The sequence below is a fragment of the Myodes glareolus genome, chromosome 15 (assembly GCF_982192425.1).
Source record: "Myodes glareolus chromosome 15, mMyoGla1.1, whole genome shotgun sequence".
NCBI lineage: Eukaryota > Metazoa > Chordata > Mammalia > Rodentia > Cricetidae > Myodes > Myodes glareolus.
In genome coordinates this window covers 20574512-20594200 of record NC_142040.1, presented here as the reverse complement: position 1 = coordinate 20594200, position 19689 = coordinate 20574512, and the positions used below count along the sequence as shown (strand labels likewise).

Below are 19689 nucleotides of genomic sequence, written 5' to 3'. Positions count from 1 at the left end.
ATTCAACAGAGTTTCACAAAGATAACCCAAATTATACCAGGTTGTTGCAAATATGGAAGAATGGACTTTGTTTTCAATTCACAGTAAACGTTTAGTCTGTGAGGAAAACACACTTAGCAGAACTCTCTTAATTAAAATAAAAATGAACTCTTTATACTTAGTGAGGCTTGCCAAATAGTTAGATGTAAGCAGATTTTAACATCAGGAAAAACCATATGCCTTATATTTTATAATGTTTTATATTTTGCAATTTTTTATTTTTAAAATGATAATTATGGTAGGGAGATGCACAAGCTATGGCAGGCACGTGGGGTGCAGAGGGGTACAGAGGACATGGACGTTGGTTCTCTCCTGCCATCTTGTGAGTTGGGGGGGGAGAACTCAGCTTGTCAAGCTTGCACATAAGCAGTTCTCCTCACCACAGTTATCCAATATTCTGACTAGATAAATTACTCCTCTCCCCTAGAACTAGCCAATACTTTGAGAAAGCAGGAGCCTAGTGAGGAACAGAACTCTGATGCCAAACTAACCATGCTAGTGTCAAACAAACCAGCTTCTTTATCTGGCCTAGTACTGCAGAAACATATTCCTTTGACTTAATCACTCCAGAGCCAGATTAGAGCCAACAGAAACTGAAAGCCAATAAAATAGCTCAAACCAACCAACCCTAAATTATTTTATCGTTTCTTCACTCTTCCAAGAAATCCCAAGACAAAGTCTGGCATAGATTTCCATTGCTGTTTCTGCCTCTTAACTACTTCCTTTGGGCTTTCCCAAGTGGCTCTGCATGGCGTGTCACACCTAGTTTCTAGGACATGAGTGCTCTCCTTTAGTTTCACTAGGTGGGCAAATTTGTCTTACCAATGCCTGTACAAAAGACCACGGTCAAAAACAAAGGTTGATCATCTTGGACTTTTGCTCTTCTGTTGTTAGGTATTATAGTGGTTTGAAAGAAAATGGCCCCCAAGGGAGTCTCACTATTAGGAGATGTAGCCTTCTTGGAGGAAGTGTGTCACTGTGGGGGCGGGCTTTAAGGTCTATATTGCTCAAGCTACCCTCAGTATGACTTTAAGTCAACTTCCAGATGCTTGCAAGATATAGAACTCTCAGTTCCAGCAGCAGGTCTGCCTGCACACCACCATGCTGATAATGAACTAAACTGATAATGAAACTGTAAGTGAGCTTCCTCAATTCAATGTTTTACTTTTAAGTGTTGCCATGGTCACGGTGTCTTTTCATAGCAAGAAAAACTTAAACTAATGCAAAAGTTGGTATCAAGAGTGGCTTGCTAGGCCTGACCATGTGTTTATTAGGAGAAATTTGGACTTTGGTACTTTGGGTTAGGAAAGCAGCAGAATGCTTTAAGCACTGCTTAATGGGTCACACAAATAGGAGCAAGGACGACGGTGGTATTAAGAGTATTTAAACAGTTGGGAGCTCACTCAAAAGGTTTCAGAGAAGAATTTTAGTATGTTGTCCAGACACTGTTCTTGTAATATTTTGGTGAAAAAAAAAAGTGGTTGCTTTTTGCCCTTGTCTTAAGAGTCTGCCTAAAGATAAAGTGAAGAATTTTCTATTAACTTCATTGGCAGAGGAAATCTCTAAACAGTCTAGTACAGACTCTGCCATGTGGTTTTTAGTGGTAACTCTAATGAAGACGTATAATGAAAAGGAGCAAGTTGAGCAGGGTAAATTAGAAAATGAAAACTCTGAGGAGAAAAAGAACACCAGAAAGTGTAACAGAGCTAAATTCTGTGTTCAAGGAGATAAACAGATTAAGGAATAGAATAAAGGGAGTGGTGACCTCAAGGCAAGATCCCACCCAGCTAAATTTCCAATTTGTGAAAAGGAACTAAAAAAAAGCTTAAAGCCGAAGTGGCGAGGCAAGCCTTTAATCCCAGAACTGGGAAGTTAGATACTGGTGGGTCTCTGAGTCTGAGATCAGCCTGGTGAACACGTCAGCAAAGATTAGGCAGTGAAGGGCAGAAAGCTGATAAAGACGTAATTAAACAAGGGGACCATGTTCCAGTATCAGCAACAACAGAAGCTGGAAAGCTTTGGTCCTGTGGTTCTGGCTTTAGAGTTAAAAATAGAAGAAAAGTTATGAAATAAAGCCGCTGAGGCCAGGTACATGTCATGGGTGTCCCTGAATGGAGGCTTAGTAGAGAGGCCATTGCATGAAGCTGTGAAGTTGAAGCCTGGATTGCCTTGGAGACCCCAAGATGTTAGGGATGCCAGAGCCATGGGATACCTGAGGAGAGCTACTAACAGGGAATGGAACCAATATAAAAGAAAGAAGAGTGTTGCAGTCAACAAAGCAGAAAGGAGGTAGAGATGTGAAGTGTTCTGACATCAGACGTGGAGATGCAGAGTTTGGAGTATGCCCAGCTGGTTTTCGGTCTTGCTTTGGTCCAGTATTTTCTCACTATGTTTCTTTCCCTATGTTTTGGAACAGTAATGTATATTCTGTGCCATTTTATGTTGGAAGTATTTGATCTGCTTTTTGATTTTGTTTTGTTTGTTTGTTTTTGTTTTTCAAGACAGGGTTTCTATGTGTAGCTTTGGTGCCTGTCCTGGAACTTATTCTGTATGTAGACCAGGCAGAGATCCACCTGCCTCTGCCTCCCAAGTGCTGGGATTAAAGGCATGTACCAACACTGGCCAGCTGATTTTGATTTTACAGGGGATTACAGTTAAGAGATTACATGAATCTCAGAAGAGACTTTGAATTTTAGACTAGTAAATAAATTTGAGACTGTTATAGATTATGGGGACTTTTGAAGTTGAACTAAATGCATTTTTTTTTTTTTTTTTTTTTTTTTGCTGTATGATATGGCTATAAACCTTTGGGGGCCAGGGAATGAAATGTGGTTGTTGGAAAGAAAATGGCCCCCAAAAGGAATGCCACTATTAGAAGGTATGGCCTTGTTGGAAAAAGTGAGTCACTGTAGGGGCAGGCTTTAAGGTCTCCTTTGCTCAAGTTTCCCACAGTGTGGCATTCAGTCAACTTCCTGTTGCCTGCAAGATGTAGGACTCTCAGCTCCAGCCCCATATTCCCCACCATAATGAGAATGGCCTGAACCTTTAAAACTATAAGGGAGTCCACTCAATTAAATGCTTTACTTTTTAAGAGTTGCTACAGTCATGGTCTTTTCACAACAATAAAAACTCAAACTATGACAGGTACATAAAAGTTATCTGGGTTAATATAATTTTTAAAAATATTCTTGCAGACAATGCTGTATTCTCTGTCAGTCGAGATTTACTGAACAGCACACTTCTATACATATTTTGGTAATTAATTTTGCCATTATTCTTCCAAACTTCACTCTGGCACAAAGGGTGTGAGGGTCTTAAGAAAGTGAGGCTCACACATGAAAACAGATCCATGACACATACCTGTGAAGGTGTACTGGTCAGTTCCATCTTCTCCTGTGACTTCTCCTTTGCGAGACGAGCAGCTTCTTTAAATTCCTGAAACTTTTCTGCAAACTGAACGCAGAGACTATATGCATTAACCAAGTAGTAGTATGCCACAGAGCCCATTTTTCCTGAGGTTTCTTTGGGTTTCTGAACTGACTCCTATGTAAGCTGCATAGCCTCCCAACAAGTACAGCTTGTAGTATGAGAATGATAGGAAAAGAAGCCTAAACTCCGCACATTGTACATAGGCACTGATAAATCTTATTCAAAACATCACCACAACAAAAAGTCAGAATTTGGAAAGTTAGCTTATCTACATTCTTTTCTGTTCATTAAAAAATAATTCATTAAGACTTACATAAGTGGTAGAGTCCGTAGACAGGCATATACTACGCTCTTTTTAATTACTAAGAAAATGCAATTATTTATCTCCTAGAACATAAAAATACTAAGCAAAAGCTTTTAACTATTAATAAAATAGCCAATTCAAATTCAATAACAGAAAGCAATAACAAAGTAAGAAAAAGAAAAAGAATAAGATAAAAGGTTATTAAGATAAAAAATTATTCACGAAATGCTAATTCTTAGAAACCCTTAGAAATACCACTGTCACAACAGTGCCTATTTGTTTGGGATATGGAAGCTATTCTATTACTATATTCAGATGTAACAAGGTACAAAATAAACCTGAAAACCCAACTCTCCATTTAACCTGAAACACCTGTTACGGTTGGAAATAAAAATAATATGAACCATATCACATTATTCAATATCCAATCAAAACTCAAAAATGCTAGGGGTCACAACTAGTAAGTATAACCTAACTTTAAGAGAAAAAAAATTTTTGAGAAACAAAAACCATTTCCAGATATGTCTGTACACACACACACACACACACACACACACACACACACACACACACAAATAAACAAGAGGAGGTAAGGTGAGACTGCATGATTGACAGGTTTTAACTGACTACTCCCTTACTATATTTGCTAGCTACTCAGTAACTTGGAAAAATGTAATGAAGGATTTAATTTATTGTTAAAATGATTTAAACTTAAAAGACATTTCATGAAAGTTTGTTTCAGAAATCAACTTACAATTTAGCACTTTCTTGTAAAACATCGTGAAACTCACCGAGTAAAAATTATTTATGATTCCTCTCCTTTAGCAGACAACTCAAAGAAAGTTCTATAAAGTGTCTGAATAATGTGAACATGTCAGAATAAACATGTGTCTGTTCAAGGAGAGCATTTCTGGAATAGTAATATTTACCTGATTGCTATACTGAGACACTTTGATCTAAAACTCACACCGATATCAAAGTTCAAAAACATATTAAAGAGTAAGACTTGCGAAGTGCAGTTCTATAAGGCCACACTCACATTACAAGTGTCTTATAAAGAGAGGTTTATAATCACAAAGACAATGGTTAAAATAGCTTCGAAATTTGAGCTTTAAACTTTAATTTATAATGAAATCATACATGAAAGGACTAAAACACAAGAAAATCAGGTAGATTATTTCAACTACTAAACTACCTAATTATAAATCAAGTCAATAAATATTCAAAAGTGTAACATAATTAAAATAACTCAATTTAAAGGATCTGAACAATTTCTACAATAAATAGCTCAAGGTTTAATGTATATATAAACTGCACCTACTTATAAGAACCTGTTACTTTGCATTCAAACAATTTAATTTTCAGATCCTGTTTATACCAAGTCTCATGTAAGCACCTGAAAATCTGTTAAGCGGGCAAAGCCTTTAAACAGAATAGTTTTAGCATTAATCTTTATGTCTTGTAGGCACAGAATCTAGAGAGCAAGGTGAGTACTATTCATCCTAACCTCCTAGTATCTTGTGGCTATTCTTCCCTGTGCACTTTTCCATTCTCTATTTTCATTCTTTCTGTGTAATTTCCACAAGGACTCGAGATGCCTAATGTAAGCATGGGGTGGCTTTCTTTACAGACAGGACAACTGCTTGTTCCCAGCACTCAGTCTGGTGACACTTTGCATTTTATAAGTCTTTCATAACACTGTAATTCATTTAATCTACATTATCCAAGAAATTCCTCTTGGGGCTGATTGGATCTCAGTTTGTACTGCAGACAGTTCAAAGACTCTATATTCAAGCAAATCAAGAGTTTTCTCAACAAACAATAACTTAAATATGACTACTGTCATATTAAGGAACAAATAAGAGAATTCACATGAAATCTATATTCCTGTCAACTTTAATTTTCACAATTTGGAAGAGTTTGTTTGCTTATCTTGAAAACCATCTCCAAATGAAGGATGTTAATTTTTTTTATCAAAAACCCTTTTGGAGAGGTAGTTTATATTTATTTATATAATATTTAATATATTAATATTCTTATTTTAAAGTCATATAGTTGTCTCAATATAGAAATTAAACAAATTTCTCCTATATTTTGTATTTTCCACTTACTATTATATATTAGGACATGTAAATTAGAGATGAAGATTTTCTCAGACATCTACTTAAATACTTACTTTAGAAAGATGATGTTCAGAGGAGAATCCCAATCCATAAACAGTGTTTGCTCGGCTATCAGCCCACTGGCCAAACTTCTGAGATGTTTTAGTAAAAGTCATGTTTGGAGTGATGGTGCTATTTATTATTGCCTGAAAAATAAAATAAGAGTAGCCAGCCAAAAATAAGCAAATAGGCATTTAAATGTAAGACCATTTCAGCTAAAAATAGGATCACTTGTAGCTCACAAAGGTAAATATATAAATTTATATATATATATAAATATATAATTGTGGTAGTGGCGATGTAGAAATATGTAACTAGTAGAACTACAGATATATTTTTAATGATCCAAAACACTTTAAAGGTTTTGTGTGTATGTGTCAGGGAAAGGGCATGCGCGCAGATGCACGCATACATATGCCTGTGCAGGCCAGACAACTTCAAATGTTGTTCCTCAAAAGCTGTCCAACTTGGTTTTTGAGATAGGGTTTCCCACTAGGACTTGGGGCTTGCTGATTAGGCTAAATTGGTTGACGAGAAGGCCAAGGAATTCACTGGTCTCAATCTCTCCAGAGCCAAGACTGCAAACATATCCCATGTAGTTCAGCTTTTTTACGTGGGTGCTGGGGATAGAACTCAGATCCTCATGCTTGCACAAGTAAACACTTGACTGACTGAGGTAGCTCCCAAGCCCCAACGGTGTACCTTGTAAATCAACTTTTACAAGTTGATAATGGACAAATGTAAGCAGTTTATTTAATCTTGGTTTTAGAGCAATTGCCCCTTTTTGGTAGAGTGGCCATCAAACTCAGGATCTTGCATATACAAGGCAAGTGTTCAACCACTGAGCCTTCAAACAGTTTTGAAACTTCTTTCCTGGGAATGTTGAGGATCAATATTCATTAATTTTAGATGCTATTCTCTAGAAACAAATATGCTTTAGCTTTAACAGAATCATTCAAAAATAAATGTATTAAGGGGTTGGAGAAATATCTCAGTGGTTAAGAGGGTAAAGAGACTGGCTACTCTTCCAGAGACCTGAGTTCAATTTCTAGCACTTATATAGCAGTTTACAACTGTAACTCCAGTTCCAGGGGACCTGACCATCAAGCAACCAGCATGAATATGGTACACTGGCATGCATGCAGGCACAACACCCACATACATAAAATTAAAACAAAATAAAATAGTGTATGATATTTTGATATTTTAATGCACAATCAAGCTTTATACAATCTAATTTACACAAAATATATTTTCATGCAAAAAAAGACTTTCAATCATTTAGAAGACTTTTCTCTATTTAAGGGGAAAAAAACTTTAAAAAAAATAGTTATATTTCTTTTCTTATTTAAAAAAAACACAGGTTGGTGGCATAATTTCTTAGAAAACACAGCATTTTTAGCATGTTAATAAAGATTAACTCTGGAGATCTTAACACATTTCGGGTATTATAACATTAGTTCATGTTCTCTGCCAGTGCTGGAAAGGGAAGGGACATTAATAGGTAAGTAGTCTAGTGCTCCCTAAAATTCAGAAATATAATTGCACCAACAACAGAAACATTTATGTTGTCAAATTTGAAGTTGTCATCTGACAAACTAGTATACGTGAAATGAAAATCCAGCATTTTCTTAAAAAAAAAACCCTGAAATTTGTTTACCAAGTAAAACACTACAAATGTAAATGTTTATGCGCTATTAGGAACTGATGAAATTTTAGTGATGATATACAGGCATAGTTGTTCTGCTAAAGAAATGGGAAATTAAATGCGGGAGATTTCAGTATTCACTGAAACTCCCTCCCGGTACTATTCTATAGTTTCTACTCTATTATTTTCGTGTTTTTGTACTCTTTTTTTTTTTTTAAAGTTTGATCGATTTTTATCGAGCTCTACATTTTTCTCTGCTCCCCTCTCTGCCTCTCCCTTCCCCTTCATCCCTCTCCCAAGGTCCCCATGCTCCCAATTTACTCAGGAGATTTTGTCTTTTTCTACTTCCCAAGTATATCAGATCTATGTATGTCTCTCTTAGGCTTCTCACTGTTGTCTAGGTTCTCTGGGATTGTGATTTGTAGGCTGATTTTCTTTGTTTTATGTTTTAAAACCACTTATGAGTGAGTACATGTGATAATTGTCTTTCTGAGTCTGGGTTACCTCACTCAAAATGATGTTTTCTAGCTCCATCCATTTTCCTGCAAAATTCAAGATGCCGTTATTTTTTTCTACTGTGTAATACACCATTGTAGAAATGTACCATATTTTCTTTATCCATTCTTCATTGAGGAGCATTTAGGTTGTTTCCAGGTTCTGGCTATGACAAACAACGCTGCTATGAACATAGTTGAGCACATGTCCTTGTGGTACGACTAAGCATCCTTTAAACTCTTTACTTATATCTCTAATCCTCACACCCTTTCCCTGGCAATTAGTATTTTTGGTCCCCAACACCAGAGCTAAAGAATAAAAGCCTGTCGCAAAAAGAAAAAAGAAAGGAGAAAAAAAAAAAAAGAAAATCAACTGTTTCGCATGTACAGTTCAAGCACAAAGAACAAATGAACATTTTCTACTTAGGGTACTCTGGGCTTTTAAGGCAATCGTGAAACAGAGAGATGGAGATGAGACAGTAGAAAAAATATTGAAAAAACTGAAGTGCATTTAATCATTTCAGTGCACTTTCCTTCCTAGACACGGACTACTTCAGTTGACCTTTATTTCCATTTAACCCCTTTTAAACCCCATCTAATAAAAGCACAACATACTTGCAATTTAGGTCAAGTGACACAAGAGATTACAGAAACTGAGAGTTCAAATAGGGAAAATAAATTAACAGTCTAAAGCCTGAGATAATATTTAATATCTGTTGTACTTCACTAAACCAAACAGTTATGAGCAGTTACTCGTCATTAATATTTCACAGAAATTTACTATCATCATCTCAAGTTTTTTAAGTCATTCACATGAAAGCGTAAAGAAGACGAACTATCTGGAAAAACACAGTTTAATCACCTATGCAGGACACAAAGTCTATATAGCCCTGAGGTCCTATAATCTAGTAAGACGTCAACACAAGGTCTGCTCCTGAAATAAATCTACTATCCCTGCCTGCCTTCTTATTTCTTTGTGGGAATGGTAGTGACCGACACTGAACCAAAGGCTTTATGGTACACCTCCAGCCCTCCCTGTAAGACAGTTAAAAAGACAAGGAGTGAGCATAGTGAAAAGTCAGACTACAAGTTTAGCATTAAATTAAATGATTTTTTTAGTCCTCAAACCATATTAGGTCATAAGTAAAATTATCATCCCAGTAATATTAAGTATATGTAGGACAAATGTCATAAACATTGTACACTGTGGTGGTGTTGCTACTCTAAAAATGTTTATATTATGTGCATTTGCACATACGTGCCCTGTAAGTCTGGGGACAATGTGTGGGAGTCTGTTCTCTTCTTCCACTATCGGGTCCCACTGTTGTCAGGCTAGGTGACAAGCATCTTTACCCAGAGTAAAGACATTGCTGCACATTATGCTTTTTAAAATGTATTTGCTCTTCACAGCAACGCTCTAGTGGAACAGTGCATGTACTATTATTAAGATCTTTTCTACATGTGAGAAAACAGATGCACAGAACTTAAACACCTTGAGCAAGGTCACAGGGCTAGCAAATTCCAATGAGGTGGCTTCTATTCTGTGTCCCTAACTTCTACACTGAACTGATGGAAAGTTGGAAAGGCCTCACTTGAATGTAACCTCCGAATTTGATGTTTGAAACAAAATTCTCCCTTCTGAACAGCATACTATCAACCAAGGATGAAATGTGTTTTGCTGATATAAACTTACTTAATCCTTACGACTATTTACACTGGTATGAAAAAAGGAAAGCATTTTCTTCAACGTCAAAACAGTAAATGACAGAGTTGAGGGTAGAACACAATGGTCCTTGATCATGTTACACTATCTACCTCTCCTAAAAGCAAAGATTTTAAGATTTCTGTTTTAACACTTCTGTTACTTTAGCTTTGAAGTCAGCAGGCTTCATGGTTCAAGTGTACAGAAGTTGTTAGGATTAGTTAAGCATTAACCATGTTCTCCTAAAGGATCTTGGTTGCTGTTGTTTTAGATTTATTTAATTTAATGTTTGTGAGCATTTTGCCTGGTTATATGTATGTACACCATTTGTGTGCCTGGTGCCAGAATGGGTAACAGATCCTCCAGAACTTGTTACAGATAGCTATGAGCCTCTCTATGGGTGTTGGGACTCACACTCAGATTCTCAGCCCTATATGCCACTCCCAGAAGTGATCTGAAGAAGGTATTGTTAAACGTTCAAGTGTTCTATCTAGAGGTAGGTCATCATCAGGTCACTGAGAATGTGCTCTAGAAAAATAATTTTAAGAACTTCAATTCTCCTGAATGGGCTATCATAAAGGGATCATGCCTGGCCCCATTAAGCTCCACCAGAGCTCAAAATGTAATCACTTGATCATCCATAAGAGAATCATCATTACCAAACTATACAGCACTGTTGTAGGAAGTTAAGGCCTACCTAACCAAAAGGAGCCAACCTGGAGTCTGCCTGGAGCTACCAAAGGTCCTGTCTGTGCCTAGTCAATCAAGAGATACCAAGCTGTGCTTTCCAAGTGCCTAGCAACAGAGGTCATGATCATGCTTAGTCAATGAGAGGTGAGCATGAGATGTCAACTGTCAATGGATCAGAATGCCCAGGTGCTGGGAGGATGTTATATAAGTTTTTCCCCATTGTTAAATAAACAAGTCTGCTATAAGCCTTCTACCTGACTCCTGGCATCTGAGTTCATTGACATTGCAACCTTTTCACTCCCTCCCCCGAGGGCACATTAGGACCCAGCAACACAGTGTAACCAAGGAGAGAGGGCTGGTCCCCCTTGGGCTAGCTTCAAAACTGTAAACTAAATAAAGCCTTTTCTCCACAAGTAGTCAAAAACTGGTGTTGTAAGAATGAAAAGTGACTAATATGGAAATTCACAGTTCACCAGTATTTTCTTACCATTTAGCATCGATACAAAACAGAGACACAAGAAATGCTCATTAAACAAACTAATCTACCATATATCTGAAAAATATGCTTTCTCATAAAAATAAAATGAGAGAGTAAGTTTATTCAAAAAAACTTGATGGACAAAAAATGTTGCTACTCTAAGAATGACCACTTTTTGTTTCTTAAAGTCAGGCTTTAATAATTCAAAAAGGAGTATTTTAATAAAAATAAAAATATGAATGAAATTGAAGTTCTATGTTGAGGAGAGCAAGAGAGTAAGATTATTTGAAGTAACTGTCACCTACCTTTGAGCCATCTAAACTGATTATCCTATACACATTTCTTGTGCTGTCATAGAAGTAAGACACAGTAACCGCATGCTTGCTGGTGGGTACCCAGTTCTTCTTTGTGTTTGGGTCAATCTGGAAGACATGAGCTCGAGTGCTGAAGATAGGTTGTTCCCTGAGGAAGAAGACAAAGAATAGCTGAGAACAGTTTTATTTCATTAGACAAGATATAAAACCATAAAGGTGACTGACTGGCTCTGCATTACGAGGAATTTACACATACCCACAAATAAAAGAATCTTTCTTTCCAATATGAAAAGTGCAAGTACTCCATTATAAACTTCTTTTAAAAAATTACAGCTGCCAGGCAGCACTTGGGAGGCAGAGGCAGGTGGATCTCTGTGAGTTCGAGACCAGCCTGATCTACAGAGGTGGTTCCAGGACAGTCTTCAAAGCTACAGAGAAATCTTGACTCCAAAAAATAAAATAACAAAAATTTAAAAAAGCCAATTCTTGCTACTCAGAGACCCTGTGCACATGAATTCAGCTACTCACTAAAAGACATCAGTAACTCTGTGAGTTTTTGCCACCTTGACACACACTAGAGTCAACTGGAATGAGAGAACCTCAATTGAGGAATTGCATCCATCAGAATGGCCTTTGGACATGTCTCTGAGGAACTGATTAATGATTGATGGGGTGGAGGGGAGCGCTTGGCTCCCGAGTGATTCTGGGTTATATAAGAAAGCAAGCTGGGCAAGCCAGTAAGCAGTATTCCTCTGTGAATTCTGCTTCAGTTCTTGCCCTGGCTTTCCTCAATAATGGACTGGAAGCTGTAAGCCAAATAAACAATTTTCTCCCTCAAGCTTTTGATTATTGTTTTAACACAGCAATAGAGAACCAAATTAATAGTCTTTCAAGTAAGTACTTGTGACCCCCGTCTTACAGAGCTGTGGAAAAATTTGAGTCACCTAACATGTACTTTTCCACCTGAAGATGAACACGACAATACTGTCATCTTGTTTCAACACTCAGATGATATAAGCAGGTGTCTTTTCAGTGGTCTGTTTAGTACCACGGTTTTTGCACTGCTGTGCTATTATAGATGCTTTCACTGCTTAAAATGGCCTCTCAGCATAATGCTGAAGTGTTCCTAAGTTTTATATACGCATAGATGCAAGTTAATGTGTCTTATGAAGAAAAATGTGTTAGATAAGCTTAACTCAGGCACAAGTCATACTATAATTGGTCACATGTTCAATGTTAAGACACTGATAATGGAATGATACATTAACTGGGTATAGTGTAGTATACCTACAATCCTAGCATTTGGGAAGCATTGTCTTGTAAAATCAAGGACAAACTGAGCTGCAAACATTATGAGACCATGTCTATAAATAAATAAACACACGAAAGAAATGTACATGAAACAATGGTATGTACTGTTATATAAACATGTGATCAGAAGCTTTTAGGAACATGATATTCTATTTCCTAGGAGCCAAGCTTCACTGCTTGTTAATTAACTATTCCTAAAACTTAGGTCCTAGGTGACAAGTAGAATATACTATAGAACAGACTATAAAAATAAAGAATCCTTCTATTTGACCCTGACTCAGACATTTTATGAACTTACAACTACATCAATCTGTAATAACTGAAAGATTCTATTCAATATACTATCCTTCCATGAACTATATCAAAAAGTATATGGAGGAGGTACTCAAAACTATAAACAATATTTTCTTAAATCAAGCAGAATCTGAAAAATGTACAAGAAGGTTTTACAAATAGAAAGAACAAAACTAATCAATACTCAAAACAATATTACAAGTTGGAAAAAAAGGCACAAGGCCTGTTCTTGGGGATCTCCATTGGAAGCAACTGAAATCAGGCAGGAAATAATTGTGCAGTTTAGGAAGATAAAGTTGATAGCATCATGCTTGCCTATCAGGCAGGAAATGCATAAAACTTTAGGTTTAGTTCTTAGAGCTGGGGGTGAGGGGGGAGGGGAAGAATGCTGTTGTTATGTAATGGACAACAGGCAGGATGCTATTAAACACTGACAATGTATAAGACAGCAAAGACTTATGATGTGATTTGAATTCTGATGAAGGAGAAACCCGAGTTTCCTGGATTTTTAAATTTTGGGCAACTGAAAAGATACAAGTGTTGTTAGCCAGGATAGTAAATAGAACATGGGATTAGAGATTGAAGGATTAGAAGTAGAGCTCAATCTTGACCAAAATCAGATGACTAAGAATTGGCATGCAGATTAGTCAGGTTAAAAAATCAACATCTGTTTAGACCTCATTAGAGAAAACCACGTGGAACTCAAAGTTTAGGGAAATCATCAGTTTTATAACTATGCAATTTAAAATATGTTTGAACATTATCCATTTTAATAAGTTGGAAAAGCTATGGAAGATGCAGCAGAGAGGGTACAAACAAAATATTATGTCTCTTCTTTAGAAAGACTTAAAAATGCATCTCAAACTGACAAGTATTCAATTGATAAACACAATACTTTTTCTTAGTAAAAGTTCATCATTTTACTTGCTCCACAATAATTCACAAAAATATTAACTGAATTAAATAGTGTTTTTCTAACTATTTTATGAAACTGAGAAACAGAAGCTCCATCTTAAAATACGTTTTGCAAATACTGTGTCATATCCAATTCTAAAGCATCTACTATGAACATTTGAAGAATAAAGATCCTAACAAGTTCTATAATAAAGAAATGCATATAACTTTTAATAATCCAGTAATAGACAATTATTTTATCTCTGATCTCATCTTCATGCTAGGAATTGTATTTATATACACATCATAAAAACAAACCACAGATTTTGAGGTATATATTACCTCATTGAAAATTGGCCTTGGTATTTGACATTGCTATTGATGTTATAGCAATGATCACTAGAAAATACATGTATATATACAGAAAATACAAGATTGAGGATTTACTTAATAATGACTACAGTATTATTTCTTAAGTAGATAATTGTTAAGAAAACTCAAAGCAACCATTCTATGAAACAGCATCAACCTCAAATTAAAAAGCAAACAGACTCACTATGAATGTTTTAAACTAGCTTAGAAAAGCAAAACTATATATACACACAGATTCACACACATACACACACACAAAATGTCAATCCTAGAGATAAGCCTAGGATTCTTGATAATTTTCTATACTCTGTAATCAGACAATTAGGGGTTGAAAATACTATATATGTTATACTTATATTAATAAGAACAACTTACTGGGGTGTTTTTCTGTTGGTTCACTAAATTACTTTAGGAAACTAGTATAAAATAATTTTAAAATTCTATATATTGTTACAGAGCTAAAATTCTGTTACAATTCTTTTTAATTTGTAATTTTATGATTTACTTTTATATCTTATGCATTGGTGTTTGTCTGTATGTATGTCTGTATGAGGGCAAATCAGATCCCCTGGAATAGCAGTTACAGACAGTTGTGAGCTGCCATGTGGGTGCTGGGAACTGAACCTGGGTCCTCTGGAAGAGCAGCCAGTGCTCTCAACCACTAGTTACACTTCTAGATTCAGTGATAGATTCTAAAACTTTAAATACAAACATGGGAACCTAGAAGTAGAAGAAAACTGAGGGGGAGAAAGTTTTTAAAAAATCGGAATTCTGTTAGAAAAACGAGTCCTATTCAAATTCACTAGAGTTGACAATTATTATATCTAGATCTCAAACATCTGTGCAATAAGAAATGAGCACATAAAAGAATGAACGAAGCAGCACTTTCCAGGGCTACTGAAATTTAGATTTAGAAAATGTCCACATTTGTCATTTGACTAGACTTATTTTAAAATGAATCAATGATAATGCTCTTTAAGATGACTACTGAAATCTATACTTTTGCAAATATTGTACTTACTTGATAAAGCTTTGCTCCAAGGAAGTACAAAAGTGTAGGTTCAATAATTACAATCAAACTGAAGAGAAATGGTATTTCTTACTCGACCTTTAGTGCCTACATTACAAACATCCTTTTCAGATATTTAAGTACTAATGGACATTCAAAGATATAAAGATTTTTAACTTCAAATAACTCCCTTTCTACTAAATTTTTTTCAAAAGAAAGTGGCCTGGTTACTGGAAATACCGTTGCTAATACTTTCCACTGAGAATTTGACCATTAAGACACTATTGGCTGACTATCCACTAACAATCCTTCTAGCTCCTCCCAAAAAACCTCAGATACTATCTGCCTCTACAATTCCATTCTTGCCATAAGTTGGTCTATAAATGGATCTCTGAAGCAATGATCCTGGTCAACGAAATTGCTCAGAAATTTGCTGGAGGTTTCTATGACTATGCACCAAGAGATAATATATAAGAAAGAATCTTGTCTTAAACACGGCACATAACAACTATACCTGTAGAAGCCATCCTAACACTCTAATGAAGATACAACTGAATATAGGGGCAACATTCTTAGTTAATATTACATGGGAAATCAAAGAATCCAGTTCCTCGATTGTGAACTAAAGAAATGAGTCAGCCTAGCTGCAGGCTTCTGCTGTGATCAAACAGGCTTCCTAAGTGAAATAGCTACTACTTAAAATACCACACAAATAGGAATGGAAGAGGTTAATGTACAAATGAGCTACAGTAACTTGTTTTCACCTGTCTGCCCCACTATGATTACTGGTCCTGCACAGCTCCAGCCTAGCTAGCTACAGACTAACAGTCTTAAGCACTTCTTAAGCACTCCACAGTACACACGACTGCCCTGTTTAAAACTGTAGTAGAATTCGATAGCTAAAGTTATAACTGTACTGAGATTAGTGGAGAGGAGGGAGGAAGGAGTAGAAAGGAGGATGTGGAGTGTTGCCACAGTCTACTTCCAGTTCATTTTCTACCAGAGATTTAACATTCAAAACTATTAACCAAAACACAGTCGAGTGAGAGCTGTGCAAGGACAACCACCAAAAGAAGTACTGGGATTCTTAAAAGCCGCTGTCCCTTGCGATGGGGCTGGGTGAAGGAGGGTGTGGCACAGAGAACTGACGATTTTTATTTATAGTCCTTTAACTACTACTAATTTTTTTTTTTTTACCTTGCAGAACTACTTTAAAAAATGTCATTGTGGAAAAGTTGCATTTATGTAACTTGAGAAAATGCTGCTTTAGGGAACATTTTCAAAGACTACCAAAGAGCCAGTGACTGACAATTTTTAGGACCTTAGAGTTCGATGGACTTAGAGGATCTGACACAAAGGTGTTTCTATTATTCACAGAGAAGACAAAAGGAAGAGTAAAGGAGCAGACACTCAGAGCAGCCTGGCAGCATGACTGGAGCACAGGAGGAACACACGACTCCTGACAAAAATACCCCACTTGATTAGAGTAAAATAACAAAACAAAATTTCTAGTTTGGACTTCATCTGATGTGGCAAGAGAAGAATGGTACTTGGTGGGATTAAAACTTAGAACGTGTGCAGGGTACATCAAGGAGTGGACAGATGCTAATGTGCATTACTTGCTCCCAGGTCTGAAGAACGAACTGTGTACCACTGAAGTAGCACTGCATGCCTCGGTCAAGCAGGAGCACAAGCACTGACATTTCTAAAAAGATTTATCTTTCCAAATTTCATAATATAAACTGCTTACCTATAGCACTAAATCTCAATTCCTTCCCCTCCCCTACCCCAATACACCTAACCAAAATATTGACTAAAATATTTGGTGTTTCTTGTATAAATCAAGAAAAAACGTACCACATAAGAACTTCAATTACTGTTATGCATTTAACCTTGGTTTATTTAAGGAACATTCTCTTAAAAAAAAATTCTACTTAGAGGAAAACAATTTTACCAATGCTTACCCAACACATAGTTATACTCTAAGAATTTCATCTTCATCTAGTGATGAACCAAACACACAGCAGGTGGTGCATTATAAAACCTACAAGTCACTTTGTGGCAAATACAAAATTATAACATGACCTTGCTATTCAAGAGGGAGATATACAAACTTAAAATGTGGCACTGCCAACTGATGTCTCTGCTACTCCACTTTCTTCAAAATCTTCTCTACTTAGAAACACAATTAAAATACCATGGGTTTAGGATGCATCAGGAGTTATAACATTTAGAGCTACATATAAAATTTGTATTATCAATTTTATTATAATTTATGTGTTATTTTCTGGCCTAATGATTTCCTCTAAATAAAGTTAAATTCAGAGAACTAACAGTATGCAGGAGAGAAATCTGAGGAAGAGTTCTCAGTAAACATCCAGTCCTTTAAACTTTAAAAATGACTGAAACATTGAAAGGCCACTTAAGGTTTAAAAGCACCTTCAAAGAACAACAAGATAATTCTCAATAATGTTAAATTGATCAGTGGAGACACAGGTGTTGTGCACATACATTCAAATAAAAGGTATTTTAAAATTTTTCAAATAATAAAATTTCTCACCATTTCTCTAGTTTTATTTATACTGCAAATCTGATTATATTTTATACATATATATGCAATTTAACTGTCATATAACAGTATACCTACTATGATCAAAACTGCACTATCTAACATGGTAGACACTAGTCACATTACTACTGAGCACCTGAAGAACAGAACTACTGAGGGGAATAAATTTAAACTCTGATATTCATTTCAGTTACCAGAAAAAAAAATGTAAGGAACAACTATGGTATGGGAATCTTTCCCCAAGAATATATTTCATGAAATTTAAATTCAGATGAAGTACTTCCAATGACAACAGCTGAGTAGAAATGTATACTAAATGCACATAATAGATTTCAAAATACTTTTGTTTCTATACTAATTACATGTTTAATGTACTATCTCAAAATACACTAAAATTGGTTTAGCTATGAACTTCAAAAGTATATTAAAATGACATAATCCACATCATAAAGCTACCTGTACTAGAATGCTGTACTAGACTGTGGGAGAATTGTCTGTATTCTGTCAATCATATTTTAATAAAACGCTGATTGGCCAGGCAGGCAGTATAGGCGGGAAACCCAGACAGGAAGTAGGGGTGGAGCAAAGAGACTGGGAGTATTCAGGGAAGCAGGAAGCTCCCTGCATTTCCTGTGCAGACCACCGAAGAGGCAGCATGTAACCTGTCCAACTGAGAAAGGTACTGAGCCGTGTGGCTAATGTAGATAAGGATAATGGGGTAACAAAAGTTATAAGAGTTAACAAGATGCCTGAGCTAATAGGCCAATCAGCTTTATAACTTATAGAGATCTCTGTGTGATTGATTCTCTGGGACTTGCCAGCTGTGGGGTACCGGGCGGAACAGAAACCCCAACAAGCTGGCCCTCATGTTACACTAGACAATGCTGTATGTAGTCATTTCCTTACTAATAAGACATACAGGTTGCTTCAATCTTTTCACTATTATGAATCATGTTTTCTTGTGTATGTATCATATCAGAAGCAGCGTTCCTGGCATGTGATATGCACTATAGCAGATATCCAAATTACTCTTCACAGTGTGTACCAATGTTTTTATATTGATTGGTCCTTATTGCACTCTACCAACATTTGATAATGTCCAAGAAACATCTTTAACTTTTGCCAATTTGATGAGCATGAAATGGCATTTCAAAGTTGCTTTAAGTTTCCATGTTCCTGATGACAGTGAAGCTAAACAGCTCTTCATGTACTTATGGGCCATGGGCCAATGGATTTCTCTACTCATTTCTAAACTTGTTTGGACTCCTATTTTAAACTTGAGAATCTAAAATGATGTCAGACCATATTTATGGAAATATCTCATATCTCCAGTATTAACTACATTTATTATAAAGACAGTAATTAAGATCAATACTCACCAGAGTAGGGCTGAATTACTTCTTTTCCTAATTTGGTGGCAACTATTTAAAAAGCAATGTAGCAGTGGTTCTCAACCTTCTTAATGCTGTGATCCTTAATTACGGTTCCTCATGCTGTAGTGACCCCCCATAAAATTATTTCATTGCCACTTCCTAACTGTAATTTTGCTACTGTTATGAACTGCAATGTAAATGTCTGATATGCATGATATCTAATTTGTCACTCCCAAAGGGGTCCCGACTCACAGGCTGAGAACCTCTGCAATATAAAGTAGAGACAACAGATATACTCTGCTCTTTTCCCAAAAAAGATAAATTGTTTCTTCAATATAAAACATAGTTTCTATTTTTATATAGTAAACTTTGTAACATTCCTCTAAATTTTTTCAGTGTGGAACAGTGGGAGAGTGGCAAATGCCTGCCTGAAGTTTTTACCTTAGCCATTTAAAATGTTCAACCTATTCAGTCTAAGAAAATTCTTTTAGGCAAAACATACTTAACCTACACATCAAGAGTAAAAACACACTTGTACTACTGATTAGGGATACTACCAAATAGTTTTCAAATAATGCCTACCACTACTCACTCCATCCTCATTCGC

At 36.1% G+C, this 19689-nt stretch overlaps 1 protein-coding gene across 1 annotated transcript in view; it reads right to left on the bottom strand.

The window, feature by feature from the left end:
• Positions 1-19689, bottom strand: part of Homer1 (homer scaffold protein 1) — a 103752-nt gene that overhangs the window by 56660 nt on the left and 27403 nt on the right. Inside the window, exons 2-4 of the mRNA XM_048455932.3 lie at positions 11252-11408; positions 5949-6080; positions 3400-3492 (exon numbers count right to left, since the gene is read on the bottom strand). Coding sequence (XP_048311889.1) covers positions 3400-3492; positions 5949-6080; positions 11252-11408 — 382 coding nt within the window. The remainder of the gene's footprint in view (positions 1-3399; positions 3493-5948; positions 6081-11251; positions 11409-19689) is intronic.